Source organism: Accipiter gentilis, chromosome 19 (assembly GCF_929443795.1).
Source record: "Accipiter gentilis chromosome 19, bAccGen1.1, whole genome shotgun sequence".
NCBI lineage: Eukaryota > Metazoa > Chordata > Aves > Accipitriformes > Accipitridae > Astur > Astur gentilis.
This window is the reverse complement of record NC_064898.1, coordinates 10551218-10576505: the sequence shown is the minus strand read 5'-3', so window position 1 is coordinate 10576505 and position 25288 is coordinate 10551218. Positions and strand designations below refer to the sequence as shown.

The following is a 25288-nucleotide window of genomic DNA, read 5'->3' as shown; positions in this document are numbered from 1 at the left end:
TCCTGGAAGAGCAAGTGTCCTGGTTTCAGCTGGAATAAAGTTAATTTTCTTCCTAGTAGTTGGCATAGTGCTGTGTTTTAGATTTAGGATGACAATAATGTTGATAACACACTGATGTTTTAGTTCTTGCTGAGTAGTGTTTATACTAAGTCAAGGACTTAGCTTCTCAAACTGCCCTGCCAGCAGAGGCTGGGAGTGCACAAGAAGCTGAGAGGGGACACAGCAAGCACAGCTGACCCAACTGAGCCAAAGGGATATTCCATACCATATGACATCATGCCCAGTATATAAACTGGGGGCAGTTGGCCAGGGACCACCACAGCTCAGGGATTGGCTAGGCATCAGTCAGTGGGCAGTGAGCAATTGCCTTGTGCATCACTTGTTTTGTATATTCTATTATTATTATTTTCCCTTCCTTTTCTGTCCTATTAAACTGTCTTTCTCTCAGTCCACGAGTTTTACTTTCTTTTTTTTCCTTCTGATTCTCTACCCCCATCTCACTGGGGGCAGGGAGGAGTGAGCAAGCAGCTGTGTAGTGCTTAGTTGCCAGCTGGGGTTAAACCACAACAAGAGCACAGACAATGAAAAGAAAAGTTCTTTCATGACTTAGCATAAGAACAAACTATACGAGGTATCCTGCTTTCTTTTCTTCCTCTGAAGTGTCTGGTTAGCCAACTTCTGAAATAGGATACAGAACCAGTTGGGTTGGAAGATTATTTGTTTATGGCACTTTTTATTTAAATGTATGCATTTACTGTTTAGGAGAATAAAGAGAGGACAAGATATACAACTTTGTTTATGTATGTTTTCCATTATGTTGCAGCCTAATCTAGTCAGGTGAAAAAAAACCCCATAACATCACGCTATAGTGAGAAGAAGATACATTACTAAAGTCTGCTGCTGTATATGCAACTCCAATTATTTATTATCAGTGTTACTGATTTATTATTGATTTGTTATTAGTTAGAATTAATCATATTCAATTTTAATAGGAATGTAGAATTATAAGAAATATTTTAACAAAACTATATATCTATTGCATTTTACACATTTAACCAACAGTCTGATTAAGAAGTAGAAAATTGTGAAGTATAGGTATGGGAGTGTTAAGTTTGAAATATAGTCATAGGAACTTAGGAACTTTAGAAAATGTATTATGTATAACCATAAGAATTCAAGTATTGTCTAAAATCATTTAACCACAGAGACTTTGACAAAGATTTGTTGATCAGTAGTGTTTTGTTTTAAGAAGCTAAGGAAACCGTTATGGACACCAGTTTGCTGCTTGGAAACCCCTTACCCTTCCCACCTCGATCTAATTATCGAGGATTCCAATCAGTAGAGTTAAGTGAGATTAACCAATGATTGTTTTAACATCAGAATATTAATGAGATGGTGTGACGGAAGGACCAATCATTAGAAAGGTTATATTTAAGAACAGACATAGTATGCATTTTTATGTAAATGGTTGTGAGAATCGTACTGCGCAGAATCACCTGAGAGGTCAACTATCGGACAAAGTGAGGAAGACTACGGAAGACCACCAGAGGGCTTCTGAAGACCACCAGAGGCTTCACCATGCCTGCGTAGAAGGACATTTGCATATGCTAATAAATTCCCAGAAATCTAATGAATATGCATAACCTTTCTCGGAAACCTAATTAATACGAATGAATAAATTCAATATAAGGTGTATGATTTTGGTGTTCAGGTGTGCGTGGTTTGTGAGAGGACTTGCCTGTGCACCCGGCCGTCAATAAAGAAGTGTCTGCTTATCTACACTAAATTGGTGTTGATAAGTTCTTTATTCCAATTTTTTTGGCAACAAGAGTGTGTAAATTTTGTACATGGTAAGCTTTAATAGGAATAGAGTACGGGGCTTCACTCCTAAAATAGCTAACTCACATATTACTGCAACTGATACTTACATTTTAAAATCAGATTAAGAGCTGAGTGCACAAAAACACATTAAAGAAATCATTAAAAGTTGTAAAAGTACCAGAAAGAAAAGCCATTAAATAATGCAGCATTTCATGGGCCACTGGCTTGTTTTACTACACATGTGCTTTGATTGTCTGCACTTGGAAAGCCCATTAATGGCCCATCATGTAAAGACACTGAAACTTAGGAGCTAACAGACTGTATCCAATGCTTATGCCTGAAATACCTACAAATGGCCCAAGTCTGGCTGTTTCCCTGATTGAAATGTATACATTCCAAGTTTTAACAGCATCATAATGCTCCAGGCAGTCCACTTCCCAGAAAAGCTTGTGCTTCTCGGGTGATTAAAATCATTCTGCTTTTGCCCATCTCTGAGACCATAACAAAGGTGTGCTGTAATATAATCATATAGAAATGCACTGCCTATGGTGCCTCATCAATGATGTAACAAGCACTTGTGTCAGAGTCAGCCTTTTAATTGAAATTGAAAGGGTAAGAAAGCCTGGGCCTGCAGACTGAGGCAGAATAAGTGAAATGACAGCAACAATATAGTTTTTATGAAGTAAACTAACTTTTTTTTATTTACAAGATCAACATAGGAAGAGCTGTAAGTTGGGATCATCTGCTGTTGCTGTGCTGCTCTGTATGCTCAGCATGTATTAGAAAAATTAAACTTAGGATGGATAAACTGCACAGAAGATCAATTAGAGCCCTTCTCCTAGAGGAACTGCATCAGAGAAGTGGATGTTCCCATGTGCTACCTAGCATGGAGGTGTTGACACTGTTACAGACAACACTGCAGTTGAACAGAGGAGAATACATGATCTCCAAGACAAGGCTAAGTGCAGAAGCCACATGAGGAAGTAGCCTCTAGACTGGGACATTCCAAAAGTAGTAAGAACGCTACTGCCACTGTGCATACAGCCCTCACAACTAAACCCAGATGTTCCTCTCTAGAGTGGATGCTTTTGTGAATCGTGGACAAATACAAGCATGGTCAGGCTGAGAGGACTGGCAACACTGACACTCCATTTTCAAAGCAAAGAACACACATGTGCCACTGCCACACGTGTTAATGAAAAAGTTATCCTTCCTTATGTTACTGATTTGTTATTGATTTGTTATTAGTTAGAATTAATCATATTCAATTTTAATAGGAATATAGAATTATATATCTCTATTGCATTTTATACATTTAACCAACAACCAACAGCTGCTGTGAAATCCTCTGTATAACCCTGTACCAAGGCCAGAGGAATTGGCCAAAATCATCTAGTAGGAACATTTAGAACTTAGATAACAAGCTTAAGATTTAAGATAATTTGGATATAGTAGGAGTATATTATAACCTAGAAGAATGTATAAGATATCAGTTTCCATTAATTTAAAATTCTGACAAGTTCTTTATGAAGCAACTTGTGGTTATCCGCCAAGAAACAGTTAGTTACCTGCCAAGGGCCAAACTGCGCAGAATCACCTAAGGAAGGTCAAGAAGCGGACAAGTGAGGACGACTATGAAAGACCACCAGAGGACTCTAGAAGACCATCAGAGACCTTCAATGCACTTGTGTAAAGGACATTAACATACGCTAATAACTTCCCAGAAATCTAATGGATATGCATAACATTTCTCAGAAATCTAATGAATATGAATGAATAAGTTTAATATAAGGTGTATGATTTTGGTGTTCAGGCGTGCGTGGGTTTTTTGAGAGGGCTCACCCGCACACCCGGCCGTCAATAAAGAAGTGTCTGCTTATCTACACTAAATTGGTGTTGATAAGTTCTTTATTCCGAGTTTTTCGGCAACACTTAGACTCACCCCTAGTCCCAGGAGCTCCATGTTCACTACACAATTTGTAAGAAAAGAGGAAGTCAATGCCAAAGCCCAGAATAAAGATTCAAAACAGCAGTACTAAGGGAGACCCTTTCAGCTCTCCTGGACTGCAGCAGGCTGCATCTCCCTCTCAGCGAGACGCCTCTCAGAGCTCGAAAACTTTTAAGTTTGTGATGACCGGAGGTCTGTCACCGAAAGCCAATAAGACTTGGGCTGATACTCTTTTGCTCCTTGAGGCTTGACCCTTCACCTGTTGAGAAAGATGCCAAAGCATTTGACATGAATATTTTCACTGAACTCAAGGGGAATTTTTAACAGGTATACCTCTTTTACTTGCTTATGTATCTCTTAGTGCCTTTGTGCATGTATGTGTACTAACCTGAATACACTATAGCAAGTATATTACAAGTTATTACTTTTCAAATCTATACTTAAATTACTGTCATGAACTTTATTCAACTGAATGACTCTTAGGCTGTTATTACACTCATAATCCATTTAGATATAAACCATTGACCAAGTCTAGGACTAGGAGTTGATCCAGCCGCACCTAGACTCTGACAGGAGTTTAGAAAATAAGTGGGTCTTCTCTGAACCTCGTGACTCAACAGGAGGGCCTCCCTTCCCTTTTTACATTCCTGATCTCTGTACAAAATCACAAGAAATCAATTCTAACTCCATTTTTCTTTGTATATTTCTCTTTTACTCTATTGCATTTTTGGTCTCTGTATACCTAATTTTAGTCTGATTCTAACAATTTTCCCGTGTACGTTTCATCCATGTATTAAGTAATAGAGTGAACCTTGCCGTCACATTTTGTGAAGTCGCACTTTTATATAAATTCTTATTAAATAATTTTTCTTTTACTAATACCATTGGAAGTGATTCTTTAAGCGGTCCAAACCACTCCATTTCATGACAGGAGGTTGCAGTCAGTTCATCACATGTGGTATCTGCTGCTCCTTCCTCCTCAGAGTTGAGGACTCCTCACACTCTTTGCCTGCTCCAGCATGGTGTCCCTCCCACAGGGTACAGTCCTCCATGAAATTCTCCAACAGGAATCATTCCCACAGGCTGCAGTTCTTCATGAACTGCTCCAGCATGGGTCCTTTCCACGGTGTGCAGTCCTTCAGGAGCACACTGCTCCAGCGTGGGTCCCCTGCAGGGTCACAAGTCCTGCCAGAAAGCTTGCTCCAGCGTGGGCTCCTCTCTCCACAGGGCAACAGGTCCTGCCATTAGCCTGGTCCATCACGGGCTTCCCACGGGGTCACAGCCTCCTTCAGGCATCCACCTGCTCTGGCATGGGGTCCTCCATGGGCTGCTGGTGGATATCTGCTCCACTGTGGACCTCCATGGGCTGCAGGGGGACAGCCTGACTCACCATGGTCTTCCCCACAGGCTGCAGGGGAATCTGCTCCAGCGCCTGGAGCACCTCCTCCCCCTCCTTCTTCACTGACCTGGGTGTCTGTCTGCAGGGTGGTTTCTCTCATATTCTCACTCGTCTCTCCAGCAGCAGTTGCTGTTGCGCGGGTTGGGTTTTTTTCCCCCTGCTTAAATCTGTTATCCCAGAGGCACTACCACTGTTACTGATGGGCTTAGCCTTGGCCAGCAGCAGGTCCAACTTGGAGCTGGCTGGTATTGACTCTATCAGACATGGGGGGAAGCTTCTAGCAGCTTCTCACAAGGCATCCCTGTAGCCCCCTGCTACCAAAACCTTGCCACGCAAACCCAATAGAGAAGGCCAAGTAGCCAAGACTTGCTGCAGTAGTGCTTAAGGGAGAGAAGGTAACACTAAATTTGTAAAACATGGATGGGCACAGATGCAGCAGATGAATCCAAATAGAGTAAAAGTAAACACACTAATCAGAGCACTGAGATTAGATGATATGGACTGTTTTCAGCTCTAGTCTTGGTATGTTTCATGACTTCATGCTAGTCAACTGTTCTTCCACTTCCCTTCCCACTCTTTCTCTACATCATCTGCATATGTTGGAAGCTGCTGAGATGAGAGTTTATCTCTGCCTGCACCACAACTAGCTCAGTAGGGTTCAGACTTTGACTGGACCTTCTACAGGTAATACATCTACATTAGCCTACTGTAGATGTACCGAATATAAAAATAATTGGAGGCTTATGCAGACCAGAGGGAACAGGGGATGACACAGGGAAAAACGGAAGTAGCAACATAAACAGGATTGATACGCTTTCTAAGATGAATACAAAATGAAGGAAAGTCGACGGAGAACTGGATGCTAAGATTTAAAAATAGGGTATCACTGATATCACTGGCAAATCTTCCAGTGACATCTCATTGCTGTTAGTTATTTAATTAGCATATCACATTACCTTACATGCTTGATATTAAACTCAGATGAGTGTGAACAGACACCATGGAAAATCAAATTAACTTGTATTAAACAATATAAAAGTGAAACCTCTCAGTAAAGCATCATCAAAACACATACAAACGTGAAGTTTACCTCAGCTCCTAAACTGAGAGAGATTATTTTATCCTCAAAAGCAGAATGTGTATCAATATGAGGAGGAATTCCTGCATAAGAAAAAAACAAAAAAGTCAGTATATTAATAATAGAATTCTATCTCTATTAGCAAGCTCTGTTTCTATGATGTCCATATAGAAAGCTGGGATGTACTGTTGAAAAAACAAAATCATAAATGAGGGAGTTGCCTTCCAAAAGAATTCAGGGCAATTATCCTATTTACATGCCCAGATCAGATGCACACAGTTAACACAAGTGTCCTGTATCATCAGTGGAAATATCTACAAGACAGTTCAGGGCACCCAAAGGCCCCACTCGCCCTCTGAAGACACCAAATTGCTCTCCTTCCTGCAGAGAGCACCTGAAATCACTATCTTCTCCTCTTAGGCAGTTTAGCAGTTAGCACTAGCAGTTATGCTACGTTAGGTGATTTTGGGCCTTAGTTCATCTGTGATCATGTATTTCTCCCTCACTTTCTTCACAGAGAAGGAATCATCCCAAATACGCCCTCTATTGCTAAGCAAATGACTGTGCTAAGGGTGTCCGGTGCTTAGGACCTACTACCATAAATGCAGGCACTGCTTTGCAGTTCCCAGGAGAACTCCACACACCATTGCTAGGCCAACCCTTGGGTAGTACATCTGTTGGCATGTGTATGAGTAGACACACATAGTTGAGAATTGCCAAAGGGACACCAATTTTTTAATTTTTTTTTTTTTTTTTTTTTTTTTTTTACTTCAGATCTGCTAATTGGAAAGAAACTGCCATTTACTGCAGCTCATGCCACACATTTTAACACCAAGCACTGAAACAGCAGTTTGCATGCCACGGAAAGATCTCACCACATGGTGGGGAACTGTACTCAGCAGCAGAGCAAGGTCAGCAGATAGCTTGGGAGAACTGCAACTATGCATTCCTTTGACACCATAGCAGGCACAGACAGATAGAGTAACTCTTATGTGACCCGAACCAAAACAGTTGTATTTGCTTATTAAAAACTCTACCCGTGTTAATTTTAGACACTATCAAATTCCTGAGCTGAAAAGACTTTTTCCTAACACTGTCAGTCAGCCCTATAAAGTATCCTTATTATATGCCAGATTCTACCTCCAGATGTAAATATTCTGAATTCCATTAGGTTCAGTGAAAGCAATACAAATGTTTTATGAGGTCAACATTTAATCTGATAGAAAAATCAGCAAGACTTGTGTTAAAGAATTTTCAGTCATGGGTTTCTCTAGGTTTGCTTTGTTAACAACTCAGAGTTGGGCCACCACCGCAGTGAATGGCAAAAGGTAACTCAAAAACACCTATATGATTTTACCAAACAATATGCGATTGATGATTTGTGAAAAGAAGTTCTAGGTGTTCTTCCATGAACTCTCACTTCTCTATTCTCCAGTGGTTTCAGAAGTCCAATACATTTTCCTGTCTCAACTGATTCTTATTGTCTTATCCTGGTTCTTCTGAAGTTAGTGGTCATAGGCAGAAGGTCTCCGGCCACCACAGTCACTTATCTTCTTACACATCAAAGATCACCTTTGAATTTCTGAGAATCTCTCAGGTTGTTTTATTAATTCATCTTACTCTAAAGTTAATCACTTACTCTTACCTATTCTTATGTCTTAGGTCTGAGATGTATGATCCTTTTTCTATTGATTCAGCTTGACTGGGTTTTAAGCCAGCCACGGTGAGGGCTACACAAGGGACAAATAAGCAACTTGTGCATATTGTTTTTTAAGTACCTGCATTCTATTAATCACATCTAAAACAATCTCTAATCATTAGTTATACGTCTTATATGAATAGTCTTAGAAACAATGAGGCTTATAAGGCCTAGTTCCCTTTTACAAATTGAAAACCAAGGACACACATCTGTTTGTGTTTGCTTATCATAAATTTGCCTCAGCATAAAGCACTGCAACTCTGCCTTCAGATGCACACTGAAGTCAGTACAATTCACCACACAACAGGAGAATGTTGACTGATCTCTTCAGCATCACCCAGACAATTCAATCAAGACCACACCAACCTACCTACCTGCTGTTTATATACCATATATGCAGCACATAGTAAGAGACAGTCACCTAAGCATTCAAAAGTGGATGGTAACTTTCAGGTATAAATCTACAACTTTACACAGTATTAGGATCCTGAATGAAAAAAGTGCCCTCAAAAAGGAATTAATTTAATGTGTCTTAAGTGTGGCCCCTACAGCTTAGATACCCAAAGTCATCAGTCACTTCTTAAAATATCAAGTGTAATGTCCAGTGACAATCTGGCTCGGAACACAGATACTAAAGGTGTTAATCTGACAGCACTCTGTGCTCATTCATATCCTAACAATTTGCACTTAAGAAAAGGTATTTTTCTCTGGGTTTGTTTTTTTAAAAAAACTCTGCTTCTATTCTTGATAGAAATTTACAATTCTAACTAATCTCCTCTGATGTCCCAGCCAGAAGTACATTAATGTATCAGTTTAACAGATTGTCAGATACAGAAACAAATAGGATCAGCTTTTCAGACCCTTGTTTGGCAGATACTGCATTAGCTGTCAAGACATTAATTCTGGGGAAAAAAGTAGAAAAAGAAAAGGCTGTTGTCCTTCCTTCCTATGGACAAATAAGATATCCACTCTAGAAAACAAGCCAGATGTTTAGCCTTGATGATTGACCTTAGCAAAAAGCACAGCACTTGATTTATTCCCTAGAGGTGTGATTAGAAGCAAATTTCTCTTCAGATGTCTCCAGTTTGGGAAAGATTACAGAAGCAGAGGAGTTTCTTATTCCTCAGATAAGGGAACACTGCCTGGATCATACTTAAGAGTCCATATATCACATATACTAACATTACATGTACTAACAGCAAGAGGTTTCCTGGAGACTGTATGCACATTACAGGGAGCAAGAGGAGTTTGAAGTGAAAAAATGCACTTGACTACAAAACCAAGTATGACTATTTATTCCTGTATCTTTTTAGTTAGTTTCCATGCTACAGCCTTGGACTCTGAAACACCATCAATTTCCATAATAGTGGTATCAAAAACTGTACTTCTAAACACAAGCTCCCAGGTTCAGAAATCAGTATAAAGACTTTCTGGTCATACAGAAAATACACTTAAGCAGGTGCTTAAATCCTGTCCCTACACCATGTCACATTTAGATGCTACTCTCTTCTGATTTTCAGTTAAGTTGTACTGGTTTGGCTGGGATAGAGTTATTTTTCTTCACAGTAACTAGTATGGGCTATGTTTTGGATTTGTGATCAAAACAGTATTGATAATACAGGCATGTTTTAGTTACACAGCATCAAGGTAATTTCCAGTTCTCACGCTTCCCTGCCAGCAAGTCAGCTGGAGAGGCACAAGAAAAGTTGGGAGGAGACACAGCTGGGACATCAACCAAAGGGATATTCCATACCATATGACATCATGCTCAGCAATAAAACTAAGGGTGAAGTTTACCAGGAATGCCATTATTCAGGGACTGGTTGGGCATTGGTTGGCTGGTAGTGAGCAACTGTTTGGGTTTGGGGTTTTTTTACATCACTTGTTTTTCTTTGTTTTGTTTGGGGGTTTTTGTTTGTTTGTTTGTTTTGTTGGGGTTTTTTTAAACTTATTAAACTGTCTTCATGTCAGCCCATGAGTTTTCTCACTTTTATCTTTCCAGTTCTCTCCCCTATCCCAGTGAGGGGGAGTGAGCAAGTATGGTGCTTAGATGCCTACCAGGGTTAAACCACAATGTAAGGTAAAGAGCTCAAAATTTTTGAAGGACAAATAAACTTACCTTGTCCAGGTTCATACTGATTTACAGTCAGTTGATCAGGTTTATGTTTGATATAACCCTGCTTCAAGCACTTCTCCAAGAACAGGTCACAAATTTCAGGAAGACCTAGTTATACAAAACAAAACTGTAGGCAAGACAGGATAGCTTTTTACATTTTTATCCCTTCTTTTTACAGTAAACATAATACCTGGACAAAATACATAGAAACAGCTTCATAGATATGCAAGTCCATCTTTAATAATGATCACTCTGCATTTGCTGTAACACACACATCAGAATTGGAGGCCTGATCTGCAAGGTCAATGTATTTTTAACACCTCAACATTAGAAAGGCCATTCCTCCAAAGCCTCTGCGTTCAGAAGCAGATCACTCCTTACAAATGCAAAGCGCTCTATCTCTACACATAAATAAAAGCATATCAAATCAGAGGCAAAGTTTCCACCAACTACAGTAAAAGAGTTGCAGTCAAGAAGCAAAATTATACATAAAGTCAGAAGTTGTGCAGAGAGCTCTCTAAAAAATTTACCCCCTAAAAATCTGTTACTGAATTAAATATCACCAAAAAAACCATGCTGAAGTTAAACTGGTCTTGAAACAGGAATGATAGTTACAGGCCTCCACTGAATCTTTGGTTTGCTATTTTACCCGAGGACTTTACAGTAAAATTCTGTTGGAGGTAACACTCACAAACATGTCAGTAACAGCCCTTCCATGAATCTATTGATTTTTATTTTTTAATTGTTCTCATCTAATGAAGTGTTTATGCTTTTCTCACACAAAATAGTCTAGCTGTGAGACTAGAGAGCAGTCCAAATATCAATGCTTTTATGATTATATAGCTTCACTGTTAAAATAACAATGTAACCAGAATCCTTCTGTTGGAAGCTACATCCACCCCAGTACACATGCATCACCTTAAAATTCCTATAAAACTTGGGTGTTAACTCCCCTATTTTACCATTTTTAAATCTAAGACTATAAGATGACTCACTCGCTTTGCTCTGACTCACAGCTCTCAACTCCAAATAAGAGTTATTCAAGCCTTCGTAAAATTGCTTTCAGTCCAAAGGAAATTTTATTTTGGTGTACATCCAGCAAGCCTCAAGCTAGTTAAGTTAGATATACATAACAGTATACGTCACAACTCCCAAACAAAGAATATGTAATTTGTAACACATAATTGTTTTATGAAACAAAAGCTAAAAATGAATGACAATTAAAGTCCCAAAAACCTTATTTGACGGGATCTCAACAAAGGGCAGCAATTCCTGGCTGCAAGTGATTGCAAAACAAGCTTCAAGCACTTGCAGTAATTTGGAATGGATCTCATTTAAAAGCACTGTTCAGTGTGTGCTTAAGATACAGTGAAGGCTCTCCTTTTATTAGGATCTCACCTCTCCTTTAATTAGGATCTCACATCCATATCTCAGTGAGGCTTAAAGGCATTATACAGTGGTTCAAACATCAGTGCAAAATAAGTATGATTTAATAGGCAAGATCTCACCTCCAGGTAAAGGTTTGTCTTTATTAACATTGTTGTTATCATAGCAAAACTCATATCCAAAATGTTTTACTCTTCTATGCTTTAAAGTCTTCTGGGCTGTAAAAACACACAAGTTTAAAGATTAGGCTACATAAAACAGTACAGGCAATTTGCTATGCTCCCCTATTCCATCTGACCTGTTAAACAGAAACATTCTTTAATTAACAGTTAAAACAATGTAAAACCCTTGTCCTTCATGGCACACACTTCTCCCTTATGACCTTTTGTATTTCATCAAGCATCACATTCACTGGTGTTTGAGTCAAACCAATGGTGTTTTTGTATATGTAAGAAGGGGAGAGTACCAATTTTCGTGAGCCATGTTTAATGCATCTTTATTCTTGTCCTGATCTGTGAACTTGCACTTGATTAACATCCTATGGATATAGCAGGATCCTTCACTTTCACCAATCACCAAGTTACATGTTAGCCAAGGTCAATATAACCCTTTGTGTTGTTCCAAGGAACAAACTTTACACAGAAACTTTGAAGTGAATTCCAAGAACAATTCATTTATTAAGAGAGTTAACTCCATGGAGTTCAAGTGAAAGCACAAAAGCATCTGGAACGTGTGTCTCACTGACTTCTTTTTTATTTAGGAGAAGACACAGCTCCTCAGACATCAAATTACAATGGTAACCTTCCCAGAACAGTCTTGTGCTTGGTATAAGACACTTAAAGAGTTTAGTTGTTTCTGGATGCAGGAATAGTATTCCAGTAAATCCATACCAGAATATCAATTCAGACCACTTGCCCCCAGGAGCTTATCACTTGTAATATAAGACACAATTTCTAAAATACTAAGAACAAATACAGAATAATTTCAAACAATACATCTACCAAGATGTAGACTTCTTGTAAACTTAAACTGTAGGAAAAAAACAGCATAAAAATATGGAAGGTCTACATTTTATGGTTTTGCCCACCATTTTGAGTATCTTCATCTCCTATCCAGTCAATACTTTCCAACATCCTCCTTTCCTCTTCTGGAGAAATAACCTTTTCAATGACCATTAGGCCTGGAGGCAAGCTTGTAGGAACAGCATTCTGCCAGAAAACTAAGGTGTATAGAAAAAGAGAATATTGTCACTGTTTATAGAAAACAAAACCGTGTGTTCCCTACAGGGATATTTACTATGCATGAGAATATAGTACAGCTGTAGAAATACTTATTTTAATGATACGATGGAGCCCCCATTGGGGTCTTATCTGGTGAATGAATGATCCCTTTTTGGTATGACAAAACAGGATAAGGCCCAAGTTTTGCATCATGCAAAGCACATTCTAAAAATTTTACTGCCTAAGCAGCAAGACCCCACACTGTTCAAATGCAAAACCACTTGTGATTCTCCTGTCAAAGTAATGGTTAAAAGAACTTCCTGATCACTTCAGGATTCTACCTGCATTTCATTTTAATTTTTTAGAACTTTGATTATTTACCAAATTTACTCTGTCCAGGGAAGCAATATTTAATCAAATATGGAGATGTATAATGCAATACCTAGGTGAACACAAAATGTTGGTGATGTAGGGACATTGTTTGCTATCCTAACAGCTTAAAAGCTATTCGCTGGCAGAATGTACACACCAACACCAGGAACCCTTTTCATTAGACACCATAAAAGCTCACAGAAAGAACAACAGTTCTTGTACTAAATAGCTTAAAGTCAGCCACAAAAAAAGCCTGGAGAGAAGAGGGAAAAAAAAGCCAGAAATCTTATTGTGCCTATTTTCCTTCTCGGAGTTGAGATAGAGATTGCAAGACTAAGGTCACACAAGAAATCCAGTGAACTGTCCAGAGATCTCCTGAGTCCCAATTTAGTTCCTTAATCACAAAACCTTCATGTGCAGTATTGAATGGTCTGAAAACTACTTAAATCCTTTTTCCATTTGCATCCAAGTAAATACTCAAATTAGAGTATTCTATCATGAAATACATGCAGCAAAGATCATTTTATATCCTGAATCTTAGATTCTGGCTTTCATTTTCTGTGTCTACTCACAAAGACTAGTGTGCTTTTAGCTGTATTTACAACCTAGGAAGTGAAAGCAAAGGGAAGCAGTTTGCAGGAAGTCAGATATAGGAGAGCAGAAAAATTATACCTTTTTCCACAAAATTAATATATAGAACAATGTTTTGGCCAAAGTCTTCCAGTGTTACTTCTTTTCCATTAAGGGCATCAAAGGCTTTCTTGGCTTCTTCTGTTGTCCCATATTTCACAAATGAATATGGTTTATTCGGTGGCATTAAGAGTGTTTCCACCAATCCATATTCTTCTACTATTCTGAGCAGCTGCTGTCTACTCATCCCATTACCAAGACCAGCATTGGCAATAACCAGGCTCTAATTGAAGAAGAATTAAAAAAAAATATTGAGAATTAGTGATTACTGTTGGTTCATTTAAAACTAACCCTCTACCAACAGAGCAGCTCTATAAAGAAAAATTAAGCCCATAAGTACTCTTTTATGTATTCTACCCAAGATATTTACATTTCAGTGAGCTTGGTATATGAGGCTAAGACAACCTTTATTCGCCCAGGACATATTCTGGCAGAAAGGCTTGCAAACTCTATCAGAGATACCTCCTCAATTAATGTATGTTTTTACTATTACAAGAGCATTTAAGCTTTGAACCAGCATGTGTGCATCAAGTGTACTGCAGGCAAACACTGACACTTGGCAATCATAACTTTGGAGGTTTCCAAAATGGAATTTTTCCAGAAACCTGTTACCACTAACAAAAACAAACAGAAAAACCTTTGAAGACTGATTTTTTTTTTTAAGAAAGGTTTTCTCATCTTTGCCAAGAAGTCTCTCCAAGCATAGAGATTGATATTCCCAGTCCTACCTCATGTCCCCCATACATCAAGATCACCAAATAAAAGCAGCAGCCTCTAGAAACAGAGCATCTCGTTCTGCTCCAACACTTTTACCTGAAAATCCTCCCTCTTGTTTTTATAAACAAAAGGAATTTATGTCCCATCCTTAGTTAACACAGATTACTTCATGCACAATGCTTCATTCTACGCTTTCACAGTGATTTATGTCCAAAATTATGAAGGAGTACGCAGTTTCTGAGGACTGTTGCTGGTTTGCCAAGTATTAGAAGAAACAACAAAACAGAACCTTTCAAAGGACTATTATTCAAGAAATAGACTTTGAAAATACATAGGCCTTTTCAAAATAAATTAACAAGTTAGTTTGACATCTAAATAGCTATATGCCATAACTAGATGTTCAATCTAATCACGGTGGTTGAAAGAAGTTTAAGTCCCTTTTTAAGACCAAATGAAGATGCAGTCTTAAAGTTTTGATTGAGCTTAAGTGACTTCAAACAGCTAGCAACAATTTACTCAGATTGACTTCATGTAATACCCTTCCAGAAAGCTTTCAATCTTTTCCTTAAAGTCTACAAATGTTCTATGACCTTTTCTGAAGGCAGCTGGTAAAGTGTTCAATTGTTTCAAATGATAGCTTTTCACTCCTCTAAAAGACAGAAAATTAGGTTTAAAACGGAAGAGGACTATTTAAAAAATAATTTATATAGTGAGTACCGCTGTGATTATACCTATTGCGATGGCTCTACTAACACTTTTTCTTAGCACTGCACCAGGCTGTCCATGATCACATTTTTCAAAGGTGACCACATTAATAATTATTATTATTTTCTAGAATGTTATTAATGGAGAAGCCCATGTGTGTAAAGGAAATGCAGAGACTTAAACCAGTTATTTCACTGGCTTCATGAAGGCACTTCATCTACAAAGACCACCACTACACAACAGCAGCATGTACAGCAACTGATCCTGTTCTCCTGACTGAACAATTTCAATATAATCAGACTCTTGCACAAAGCCTGAAAGCATTTTCTGTATTTTTGACACAAGTTCATCACTAGCACTATGATTTTGTTTCACACATCACTTACTCAAATGTTCTGTCAATCACAAGGATCTTGCTGGACCCAGATTAGATGGATAATTTGGTATGTGGGACGGTGTCGAGGGGAACAAGTCCTGGATTACAGACCCACTTCCAAGCTACAATAGAAAAACACAGTCCCTGCTCCAAAGAGCTTACAATATATACAGGATTGCTGGGTCATTTTAGCGTATGTCCACGTGGTGTGAAATCTGAGTGAAGACTAAGCCCAATTTTGTTACAAAAAAGTATAAAGATCTAACTGATGTTTCCATAGTTGAACAGGAAGAACTTGCAGGATCAAGATGAACAAGGCTAGAGTAAATGACACTGCTCTACAGCGCTTCAGGCCATTAGCTTCTTTCCACAATTGACGGAGGGAAATTATAAACTCTCTAACTTCTTCCTTTTCTGCCTACAAGTTCCTGTCACTTTTTGCTACCCCAGTATCTGCTAGGTCACCCTCTGATCTGCTACAACTCTCTACTGTGGCAGAAAAGTACAAATCAAAAACCCGAGTAGTTTTCTGTTAGGTTAGGGAATAAAGCAGCTTATCATAAAGTTCATTGAGCATCGTAAGAAAGCAGAATTCCCTCCTATCTTGCCCCATTTTGTGCAAGGGAAGAGAAAATTGTCCCCTTTTCAAGAGCTGCAAGTCAGTCAATCAGTTCAACTCCCACAGAAGCACAGCCTAAATCAAATTAGGTGAAGAAAATGTGGGAAAGATTTTTAAGATAGACATGTTTTTAACAGGGAGTTTAGACGAGACAAATTATACTTGATAGAGAAGTACAGAGGAAAGAAAGATACAAAAGCTGAAAGCCATAGAAGAAAAGAAATCAAAGAGACAGAGAAGAAAAGTTTATTTATTTCTAACAAGGTAACATTTCCCATGCTTCCTCCTCCTCCCCAACCCAAGGAACTACTGTTTCAGATTTTAAAAAACAACAAAAACCCCACAAAAACTAAACACCTTATCCAAAGGCCATCAAAGTCTCTCCACAGATATTAAACTGCTGAAGTACAGTTCAGCTTTGAAATCAAAGAGGCACAGAAAACCCTCAATCTCATGAACTGCAGTTCTAAAGGAGAACTGCAGTTGTTTAGAGGACAACTGCAGTTTAGACAAAGCATACGTGAGAATAATAGAACACAGATAAGAAGCATTTTCACACTACCATCAAAATCAGAACTACCACTCACCTGTGTGGCATGGGAGATACATTCAATGCCCTCATGTCTCATCAATGTATGCTGAGCTCTGACTTGCTTCCTCAATACCTTCTTCTTCATTTTATGGATTTTCAAACAACTTTTGCTGGTTTTAACTTCCATGCTGGTTATCTGGGAAGCAGAAGTAACAATACATAGTAAGTGTCCTGCCTGACAAATTAAATACTTCAATCTGTTCTAGAGAGATGGCCTCCCCATCTCATATGACATCTCTAGGATAGTAATAGGACTTTAGATAATTCCAGATTTTATTAATTATTTAGGGCTGACAAAACTGAGTCTGCAAAGTATGTTCTTCCTCAGTCAATAGCAGTTTTCCCCATCCCTGAAGTTCTGTTTTTAAACTCTTTTATTAAGTGGATCCCTTGCAAAAATAAAGCTTTATAAAGATTGCCATGATACTAGATTTCATTTTCCAGTTTTCCTCTTCACTTCTTTATTCACAATATCACTACATCCATTTGCAGTTTTTAACCTGCCTGCTCCTCCTGTTTTCACATAGTAGTTTCAGTTATTCCTTCTCTCTACAGTCTCTCCAGAACAGAACAAGAGAAAAAATATATGTGGAACTGCCATGAGATTTGTATCGTCTTAAGCTTCAAAGTTATTCATGCCTCACCAAATGCTTGAGTTAGAGATAAACTGTTCCCATCTGGTTCCTTTTTCCTAACTGCCACTTTGAAGTGAACATGACATTTGACAAAAATTGCTTTTTTTGAGAGTAGGAAAATGTGTTCAATACTTAGATGTCCAAGAACTAGCAACCAGGATGCTCCACATCTCATTTAGCACATCTTCCAAGGCTAAACTTCACGCAAATCACATCCCTGTCATGAGAAGGAACAGAAAACTTTGTACATATATTAACATATATTTAATTTAGTGGCAACACAGCATTTACCTACCAGTGAGTTACTTCAGGGTCACAGTCACTGGCCTCCTCCAAGTTTTTTTTGCATCTTTTGCCATTTCCAGACTACCACTACAGTGAGATCATACAGTACTTTCCTACATACCTCTAAGCCTACTTTCTTTTCCCTTCTCCCCTCCCACTTCCTTCAAACACAAAGGAAGAGTCCAGACCTCACATAAGACTATGACAAAGCTCCCAAACATTAATGTGACTAGACTTTGCTTTCCTCTTTTTCTCTCCCTATAGATAATCCCTTAACCATATTTCAGGAGTTTCTTCTCTTCTTTCCCCAAAATCCTCCTAACAGTACAGCTGGAAAACCCAACCGCAGTTGTCTGTCTTTTTCCATTCTTCTATTGTCATTGATCTGATAACAATCCTTCCACCTCATCTTCTCTTCACCTCAGAAATGTTTTTCTTTCTGTTCTTTTAAGAAAAGAGAAAAAAAAAGGAAAACCAGTCACCACTATATTTACTTATTTAAGTGTGCCAGCTGCTCCAACAGTCAGTCATCCACTTGCATACCTTCTAGTTTGCAAGACTGTGTAGCTGTTTCCCAATACCTAAACTGCATACATAATCGTGATAATATGACGATGCACCACAGAAAAATTGTAAAGGTAAAAACAAAACATTTCTTATTAGTATTTGATGCAACTTTGTATTGAATGACTTAGCAAATGTCTTTTAAACAAATGCAAATATACTAGTAAAGCTGTTATGAAAATATTAAAGAGAGAAATAATATTGCATAGGAACTGTAAGTATGTATTCCCTGAGGCTGCTGCAGATTACCATCATCAACATGCACAACTATTGATTGCACCAAAAGAGAAAAATCTTAAAAAAGGGAATCAGAATGACAAAAGCACCCCATGGAAATAACAGATTCTAATCCTCCAAAAAGGAGCAGATTATATGCTGCCAAAGAAGACTCTGTCTTTTCCCACTCCTTACCATTTGTTGGTTCTTCCTCCTACCCTTGCTCTTCCACTCTCAAATCTGATTTTACAGCAGTCTTGAATTAAAACATTTGTCAAAGAAAATGAATTGACAATAACAATTTCAAGCAAATCTAGCAAGTTACTGGCGTGGTAGGCAGGCTCCAATGATTCTATCCTGAAACGGTTTCAGGTGCCTGCTATGAAATTTGAGATGGCACAGTGAGCAGCTGCGTGGTGCTTAGTTGCTGGCTGGGGTTAAACCACGACACGCATGCATAGCCATAAAAATTGGATCTCTGACCTCCTGGCTGAACAGCATTATTCAAGTTTTTACACATATCCTGACCACATAAAGATCACATTCACATCTGAGCCTGACAAAAAAAAAACCTAATAAATTACTCAGCACCAAGATCCATCCTACCACCATTAGACTCTTGCCAGTCCCTAGGGTCTCTTACTTAGAGCTAATTCAAGCATAACCATGTTAACATGCACTGGAGGCAAAATGTATGAGAAGTAAATCTCACAAGTGACAAAACTCTAACACGGCACAGTTTCAGAAAAAGTAGGAGACTACTGAAATAATTATTTCACGTGACTTCAGAAACAAAAAGTGTAGAGGCTGAAAAGATCAATGGGTTATAGAGCCAATCTTCATTTCTGTAAAATTATTTTTATTACAGATTTGTTAGCAACTGTCTCCCATTTCCCTTCAAAGCAACAGTGTGCACACTAAGGACTTTTTGCATATTTTATACTCCGATTTTCTCCCTTCCATTCCTGAATCTCTTGGTACTTTCTTAAAGAATCATTTTCCCTTCTTGATGGCAGACCTGCACACAGGCCACAGTTCATTCTTTGACAAAACCACACTTGCTTCTAAAGACAAAAATTCAAAACAGTTTTCTTATCGAGGATTCTTCACTTAATCCCCCAAAAGGGTTATAAAGACACAGAGACGAACAATCTTCTTAACCTTCATTAGTTAAATAGCGATCACGAAATCTCAAACTGGCTTAGACAAAAAAAGCACAGTGAGACACACACACACACAAAACCCTAACAAAAGATAAATGGAAACAAAGGTACCCAAGAGGGAAAAATAAAAATGTCTCACGAAGATAGGCATGAAAAGTTTACATCAAGTACATTCCCTTAAGTGCATCTAATAGGCTACCCTTACCAGGATTAATCTCATTTGCAGGTTCATTCAGCAAGCTCACCATGACCAAACTGTGCAATTAACAAATCTGATCCAACTTTGCCATATGCAGGTGAACAGAGGCAAATAGCTTTACAGACCACTCATGTGCAGGTTCTTATATTCTGGGGAGGCAGTCAAGGAGTCTCAAATTATTTCACAGGAAAGTATAGAAGAGACTCCTCCTTGATTTGGTGAGGTGGGTTTACAGAAAGAGAGTAAAAATGTGGGATGGATTTACTCTTTGGAACCATGCAAATCTGGTTCAGATCGAAAAGCATGGAGGCTATGTACATCACCCATACATACCAGTCAGAGCACTGTCACGCAGCCTCTGCAGAACAGACCCAGCCTGAAGAACAGGATATTGAACTGAAAGGCTCAGGCCTCTCCCATAACATCTACACCTCTGCACACGGGAAGACTCCATCTGATCTCAGGGGAAAGCAGCCCTGAGTTTAGTCAGGTCCTCACAAACTCCCACATTCTCCACACAGAAGCCAAGAAGTCATGGGCCAATATTTGGCAAACTAGCACAGAAAATGTATTTGAAAGACTACTTTCCATCCTTCATAACATCTGAACTACACAACAGAACAAAGGACAGATAAGGCGTGACTCAGCTGCCTAAAAAATGGCAGAGATGCCCTTCCCTACACTGCCTGGCCTTTCACCTGCAGCTCAAGAAACTTGAATACCTTCCCTATGTGCTATGTCATGCTTGCTAGCATCAGCCAGATGCCTCTAGCTCCTGAAGGAACCTCAAACAGCACTACCTGCATTGCTGAAACAGCAGAACCTTCCCTTGGTCTGTCTGAACTGGGCCTAAACTCTCTGCCTTGTCTGTTGCATCATTACCCAAGGCTCAGTTCTGCAGGCACAGAAACTAACAGTCTGCCTTGATTTCTGAGTTAAGGAATCACACTCAACTGTATAGAAGTGGAAAACTTTATTTGGTAGCATCCCACACGCCCTTTTACAAAGGCCAACATGACTACAGAAGAAAAACCATGCAGCAGTGGATTAGTCATTACTGTTACTACCTCCATTCAGAAGTATGAGAAAAAGTAGCTCCTGAAAATACACTGAAACAGCCTCCCCTTGCAATGCTAGCTGAGGTTATAGCAGGCCACACAATTGGCCTGAAATTACTACAAAGGTTAATGTAAAGCTTTAATATAGTGGGGTAACCTTATTTGCAGTAGAAGCCACTTCTGAAACTGAAAGTGAATTGTTACTGGAACGGAGCTAGACGGCAGCTGTCAGCAGAGGGAGCACCACGCTCAGTTATCAAGTCTGGCAGTTTATTATTCCGTTTTGGCTTGGTTTCGTGCCGCAGACACGTAAACATAAATCTGTACAGACACAGACATCCAAACTCGTGGGAAAAACCGAAATTATGAAGCCCTGATGGGGAGATTTAAGAGTTCCAGTATTGGGCAAACACGCCTGAAGGCACCAGAACTTCCCTGCGGCTATCCTCACCACAACCCTGCCAGTGACAGCCAGCACTTCAACCGCCCACCGGCACCCCTCAAGTCCACGGGCTCTGGGCACCCCTTAAAAACAATAACGGTAACAGGAGTAACAACAGGGATGCGCGCATGCTGTTCTGCCCTAAGTAAACACCGCGCGGGGGCTGCAAAAGCTGCGGCAGACGCAGGGGTTGACTTGGCCGCGTGTCCCCTCACACCACCTCGCCCTGACTGAGGCATGGCCAGGGCCAGGGCCAGGCCGCCGCGGGCTCGGCTCCCCCGCACACGGCGGCGCGGCGGGGAGGGAAGCCCGCGGCAGGGGCCGTCCGCGCTCCCGCCGCCCCCAAGGTGCCCCGCCCGCTCCCCCTCCCCGAGCCGGGCGATGCGAGCGCGGCAGCCCCGGACCCGGCCGGCGCAGCACGTTACCTGGCTGGAGGCGGCCATGTTGGGGCAGGCAGGCGGGCAGGCAGCCCGCCCGCCCCCGCCGCTCCGTCACGGCGGCGCTCCGCCCCCGGCGCGCCCCGGGCGGGTGGAAGCGAGCCGCGGGTGGGACCGCCGCTCCCCTGAGGATGTTTACCGAGAGAGGGCATCTGGCCCGTTATCACACGGCGGAGGAAGCCAAGCCTCTCCGAGCCGCCATCACAGCCAGCACTGATCACGTTACCTTTGGCAAGACAGAGGAAGGCAAAACCATGCCAGTGCAGCCAGGGCCACGTGAAGACCGAGCCTCTAGTCGTGCGTATGCGTTTTCCCCACACCACTCTTCAACTGGCTGGCAACCCCACTAAGGCTGCTTAGTAAACCCACACTACTGAGCAACCTGCACCTCCCTGAAAGGAAGCATCTCCACAGCTCGCGGGCTCCCTGCACGAGAAAGTGATCCCTTAAATCAGAGGCAGAACACATAAGCCTCCTCTTCCCTTCATTTTTCTCTGCTATCGTAGACTAACCGAGCTTCATAGTATGCCTCTAGACCAACACAGCCCTTTCCCCCTTCTTTATTCAAAATACTGAAGTTCAGAATTACCTACTTTTTCTGTCTTTACCTAACAAATATTTTACTATAACTTCTTGCCTAAAACCTGCCTGTTTGCCCCTTCCCTCTATTTAAATACCAACTTAAGTTTCCCCACCCTCCCACCTCCAGCCTCCTGTGGGTATTTAACCTTTCTCAAGATCAATTAGGTGTGGGATTCCTGGGTGAGTGGTATGTGGAGTTACTGATGAGCCTGTAAACCTGTAGTCAGAAGCTAGTTCCTTAACTTTGTCCCAGATCCACACTCTGGAGGAGTCTACATATGCTGTTAGATAGGGCTGTGCTTACCCAGAAAAATACCTTTCTGTTTTCCTTGGAGCATATACCATGCCCTGTGCCAGGGACACAGCTGTCCCATGTGCAGGAGGTACAAGCACACTAAAGATGTGAGGCTGATGGGGCACATCCACCAGCCTGTGAAGGTAGTATTTGGTCAGAAAGGTGGTCTCACTTCTGTCCTTCCACCACAGTCTGTGGCATTACATCACTGTCCATCTTTGACCCATGCAGTGGGTAGCAAGATACTGTGATAGCACAGATCTTTTACTTAAGTTTTCTCATATGTAAAGTGTGACTATTAACTGCCTACCTAGTAAGAGTATAGCAGGGAGCTTGTTAACCTTTGTGAACACCAAGCATTAGCATCATCTGGTCTTTTTGTAAGCCAGAATGAATGGGGCGAAAGAACATGCAGGCAAAGTCAACAGCTGCTGTCTCTATTAAAATATTCTCTGAGGCCCTCAGCCCTGGAAACCACCAAACCTGAAAGCTACTGAAAGGATGATCCTAGTGAAATCAGTTTGTAATTCACTACCAATTTGTTCTGACAAGTGGAAAATACCTGCCAAAAGGTTCTTTCTGTTAAGTTAAGCCCATGTTCCAGTTCAAAGCCCTGATTGTGTGGGCTCTCCATTCTTCTACTTGGCTGTCCATGTGTGGTTTATCCCACTGGGATGCATTGTTGGTAGGTAAGAGGTAGAACATAGGCTTAGTGGAACTTTACATCTCAGAGCACAAACCACGAGGTTCTGGCAGCTGCCTGACTCTGTTTGCCAGTCATTGTTTGGATTTATTCTGCTTTATTATTTTGAAAATTACTTTCTGGGGGGGAACAAACTCACTGTGCATTTTTTTCTTGAAATATCTCTGTATGATTAGCATTGGTCAAGAATTTGTGATGCATACTGTAATAATATTTCCTCTGTAAATACATCAAGATTTTACTTCGATCAACAACATTCTTACATAGGACAATTCCACCAATTAAAAGGAAAACAGTTAAAGGCTGGCTGTGGGGGTTTTAATACAAGCTTATTTTGGTCAAACCAGAACTGTAATTCCCCTTATAATTTAAGCCCTGAAGCACTGTGCAGTGTCTTATGCTAGGTGACATGGGTACAGACATCTCCTGCAGTACCACAGTGCTTATTGACCACAAGTAAAAATACATCTCCATATGGTTAACAACATTATCACTGACTAACCCACAAAATAGTTAACAACATTATCACTGACTAACCCACAAAATAGTTCACAGAAGTGGGGATTCAAGTACATTTGGTGTTAATATAATCTCTGATTAAAAGTGCTTTCACAGAAATCTCAATATTTCTAAAAAAAAATCCAATTTTTATAATGATAATAGTTTTAAATTCAGCAAATATTCTAGTTTGAAATTAAGTTTCCATAGGTTTCTTAAGAAAAAAAACCAAAAACTTTTATATCAGGAAATCTGGGTTCTGACTCTTTTTTTCTTCTTCTTCTTTTTTTTAATTGATAACCAGGAAACATGTCTTCTAAAGCAGAATGTCATGCTCCCGTTTACTCAAGGGTGAGAAATAAATGCTGCTGACTCTTCCCAGGAACAAATTACAATACTCACTATGCTGTTAGTTGTTTTATCTTTACCACATTCCTAGAGTCAAGGCATTTGTCACTCCCTGGGAATCCACTTCATATGATAGTAAGTAAACACTTCTGTTTCCTTCAGCAAACTAGAGGTTACTGGTCCATATCGGGAAAGACAACCTTACTCCCTTTCACACCAAAGCAAGCCAAGCCATTCTTTAGCTTAATGTGATCACACTGGATTCCCATCACTTTCAAACCAAATTAAAAGAAAATCACAGGAAGATAGTAGGATTTACTGTATCAAATCTCTTGATTTAAGAATCTGCAGTTTAAGAATCATGACAAATAGGATATGTTTCAGGACTGCAGTTTGTTACAGAAATAAGAAGAAACCTCTTAGCACAAAATCCAGCTCAAAATCACCCACAACTAGTACTGTAGAGGAGTACCATAGTAAATGATGACACACAAGATTAATTGTTTTAGGACAGCATTCATGTAATAGTTAAGGATTTTGACAAATATCTGTTGGCCTAAATTTAAAATGTGCTACTGCTGCTGCTTGTGATAGTAAAATTCTCCATAACAAACCTCTGCAATGCCAAAGGCTTATATTTTTCAGGCAGATAGCAAGGCTGGCTGTGTGCTGCATGTCATTTTGATTCTGCATTTGTGCTGTTCAGTGCTAGATTTCATATTTCTTTCTGAAAAAGAAAAACAGCCAAAAAACAACTTTAAGAATTTTTTAGCAATTGCATAAGACCAAAAAGAGGCATGAGAAATCTAGGCACTGGTAAAATCAATGGGATTTTCAAATACTAGCAAACAAAAATCTTTTATTCTCAAGAGACTTAAAATGTCAAGTAGTATCAGCATGTTTTCTGATTTCTAAGCTTTAGGCTACACTTTGTTCATACCTCCAAGCTTTTTTTCCACAAACATAAGACTTTGGAGTACATTTTTTTTCCTTTCCTTTAATAAAAACTGAAATTTTTCTGAAATCTCCAGACTCAGGGTACTGGAACTTTAAGAAATACATTAAATAGCATAAATCTCATGATAAAATTGTAATATTTAGCAACACTGGTTTTGTGGCACAAAT

General features: G+C 39.8%; 2 protein-coding genes across 2 annotated transcripts in view; one reads left to right on the top strand and one right to left on the bottom strand.

Annotated features, from left to right (window-relative positions):
- The window catches only part of ALKBH8 (alkB homolog 8, tRNA methyltransferase), a 61052-nt gene extending 39295 nt beyond the window's left edge, over positions 1-21757 (bottom strand). The window contains exons 1-7 of the mRNA XM_049823549.1: positions 21726-21757; positions 16734-16874; positions 13712-13952; positions 12535-12666; positions 11570-11665; positions 10065-10169; positions 6259-6329 (exon numbers count right to left, since the gene is read on the bottom strand). Of these exons, the coding sequence (XP_049679506.1) occupies positions 6259-6329; positions 10065-10169; positions 11570-11665; positions 12535-12666; positions 13712-13952; positions 16734-16874; positions 21726-21743 (804 nt within the window). The 5' untranslated portion in view covers positions 21744-21757. The remainder of the gene's footprint in view (positions 1-6258; positions 6330-10064; positions 10170-11569; positions 11666-12534; positions 12667-13711; positions 13953-16733; positions 16875-21725) is intronic.
- ELMOD1 (ELMO domain containing 1) overlaps positions 1-25288 on the top strand; it is a 270336-nt gene that overhangs the window by 187421 nt on the left and 57627 nt on the right. The window lies entirely within an intron of this gene.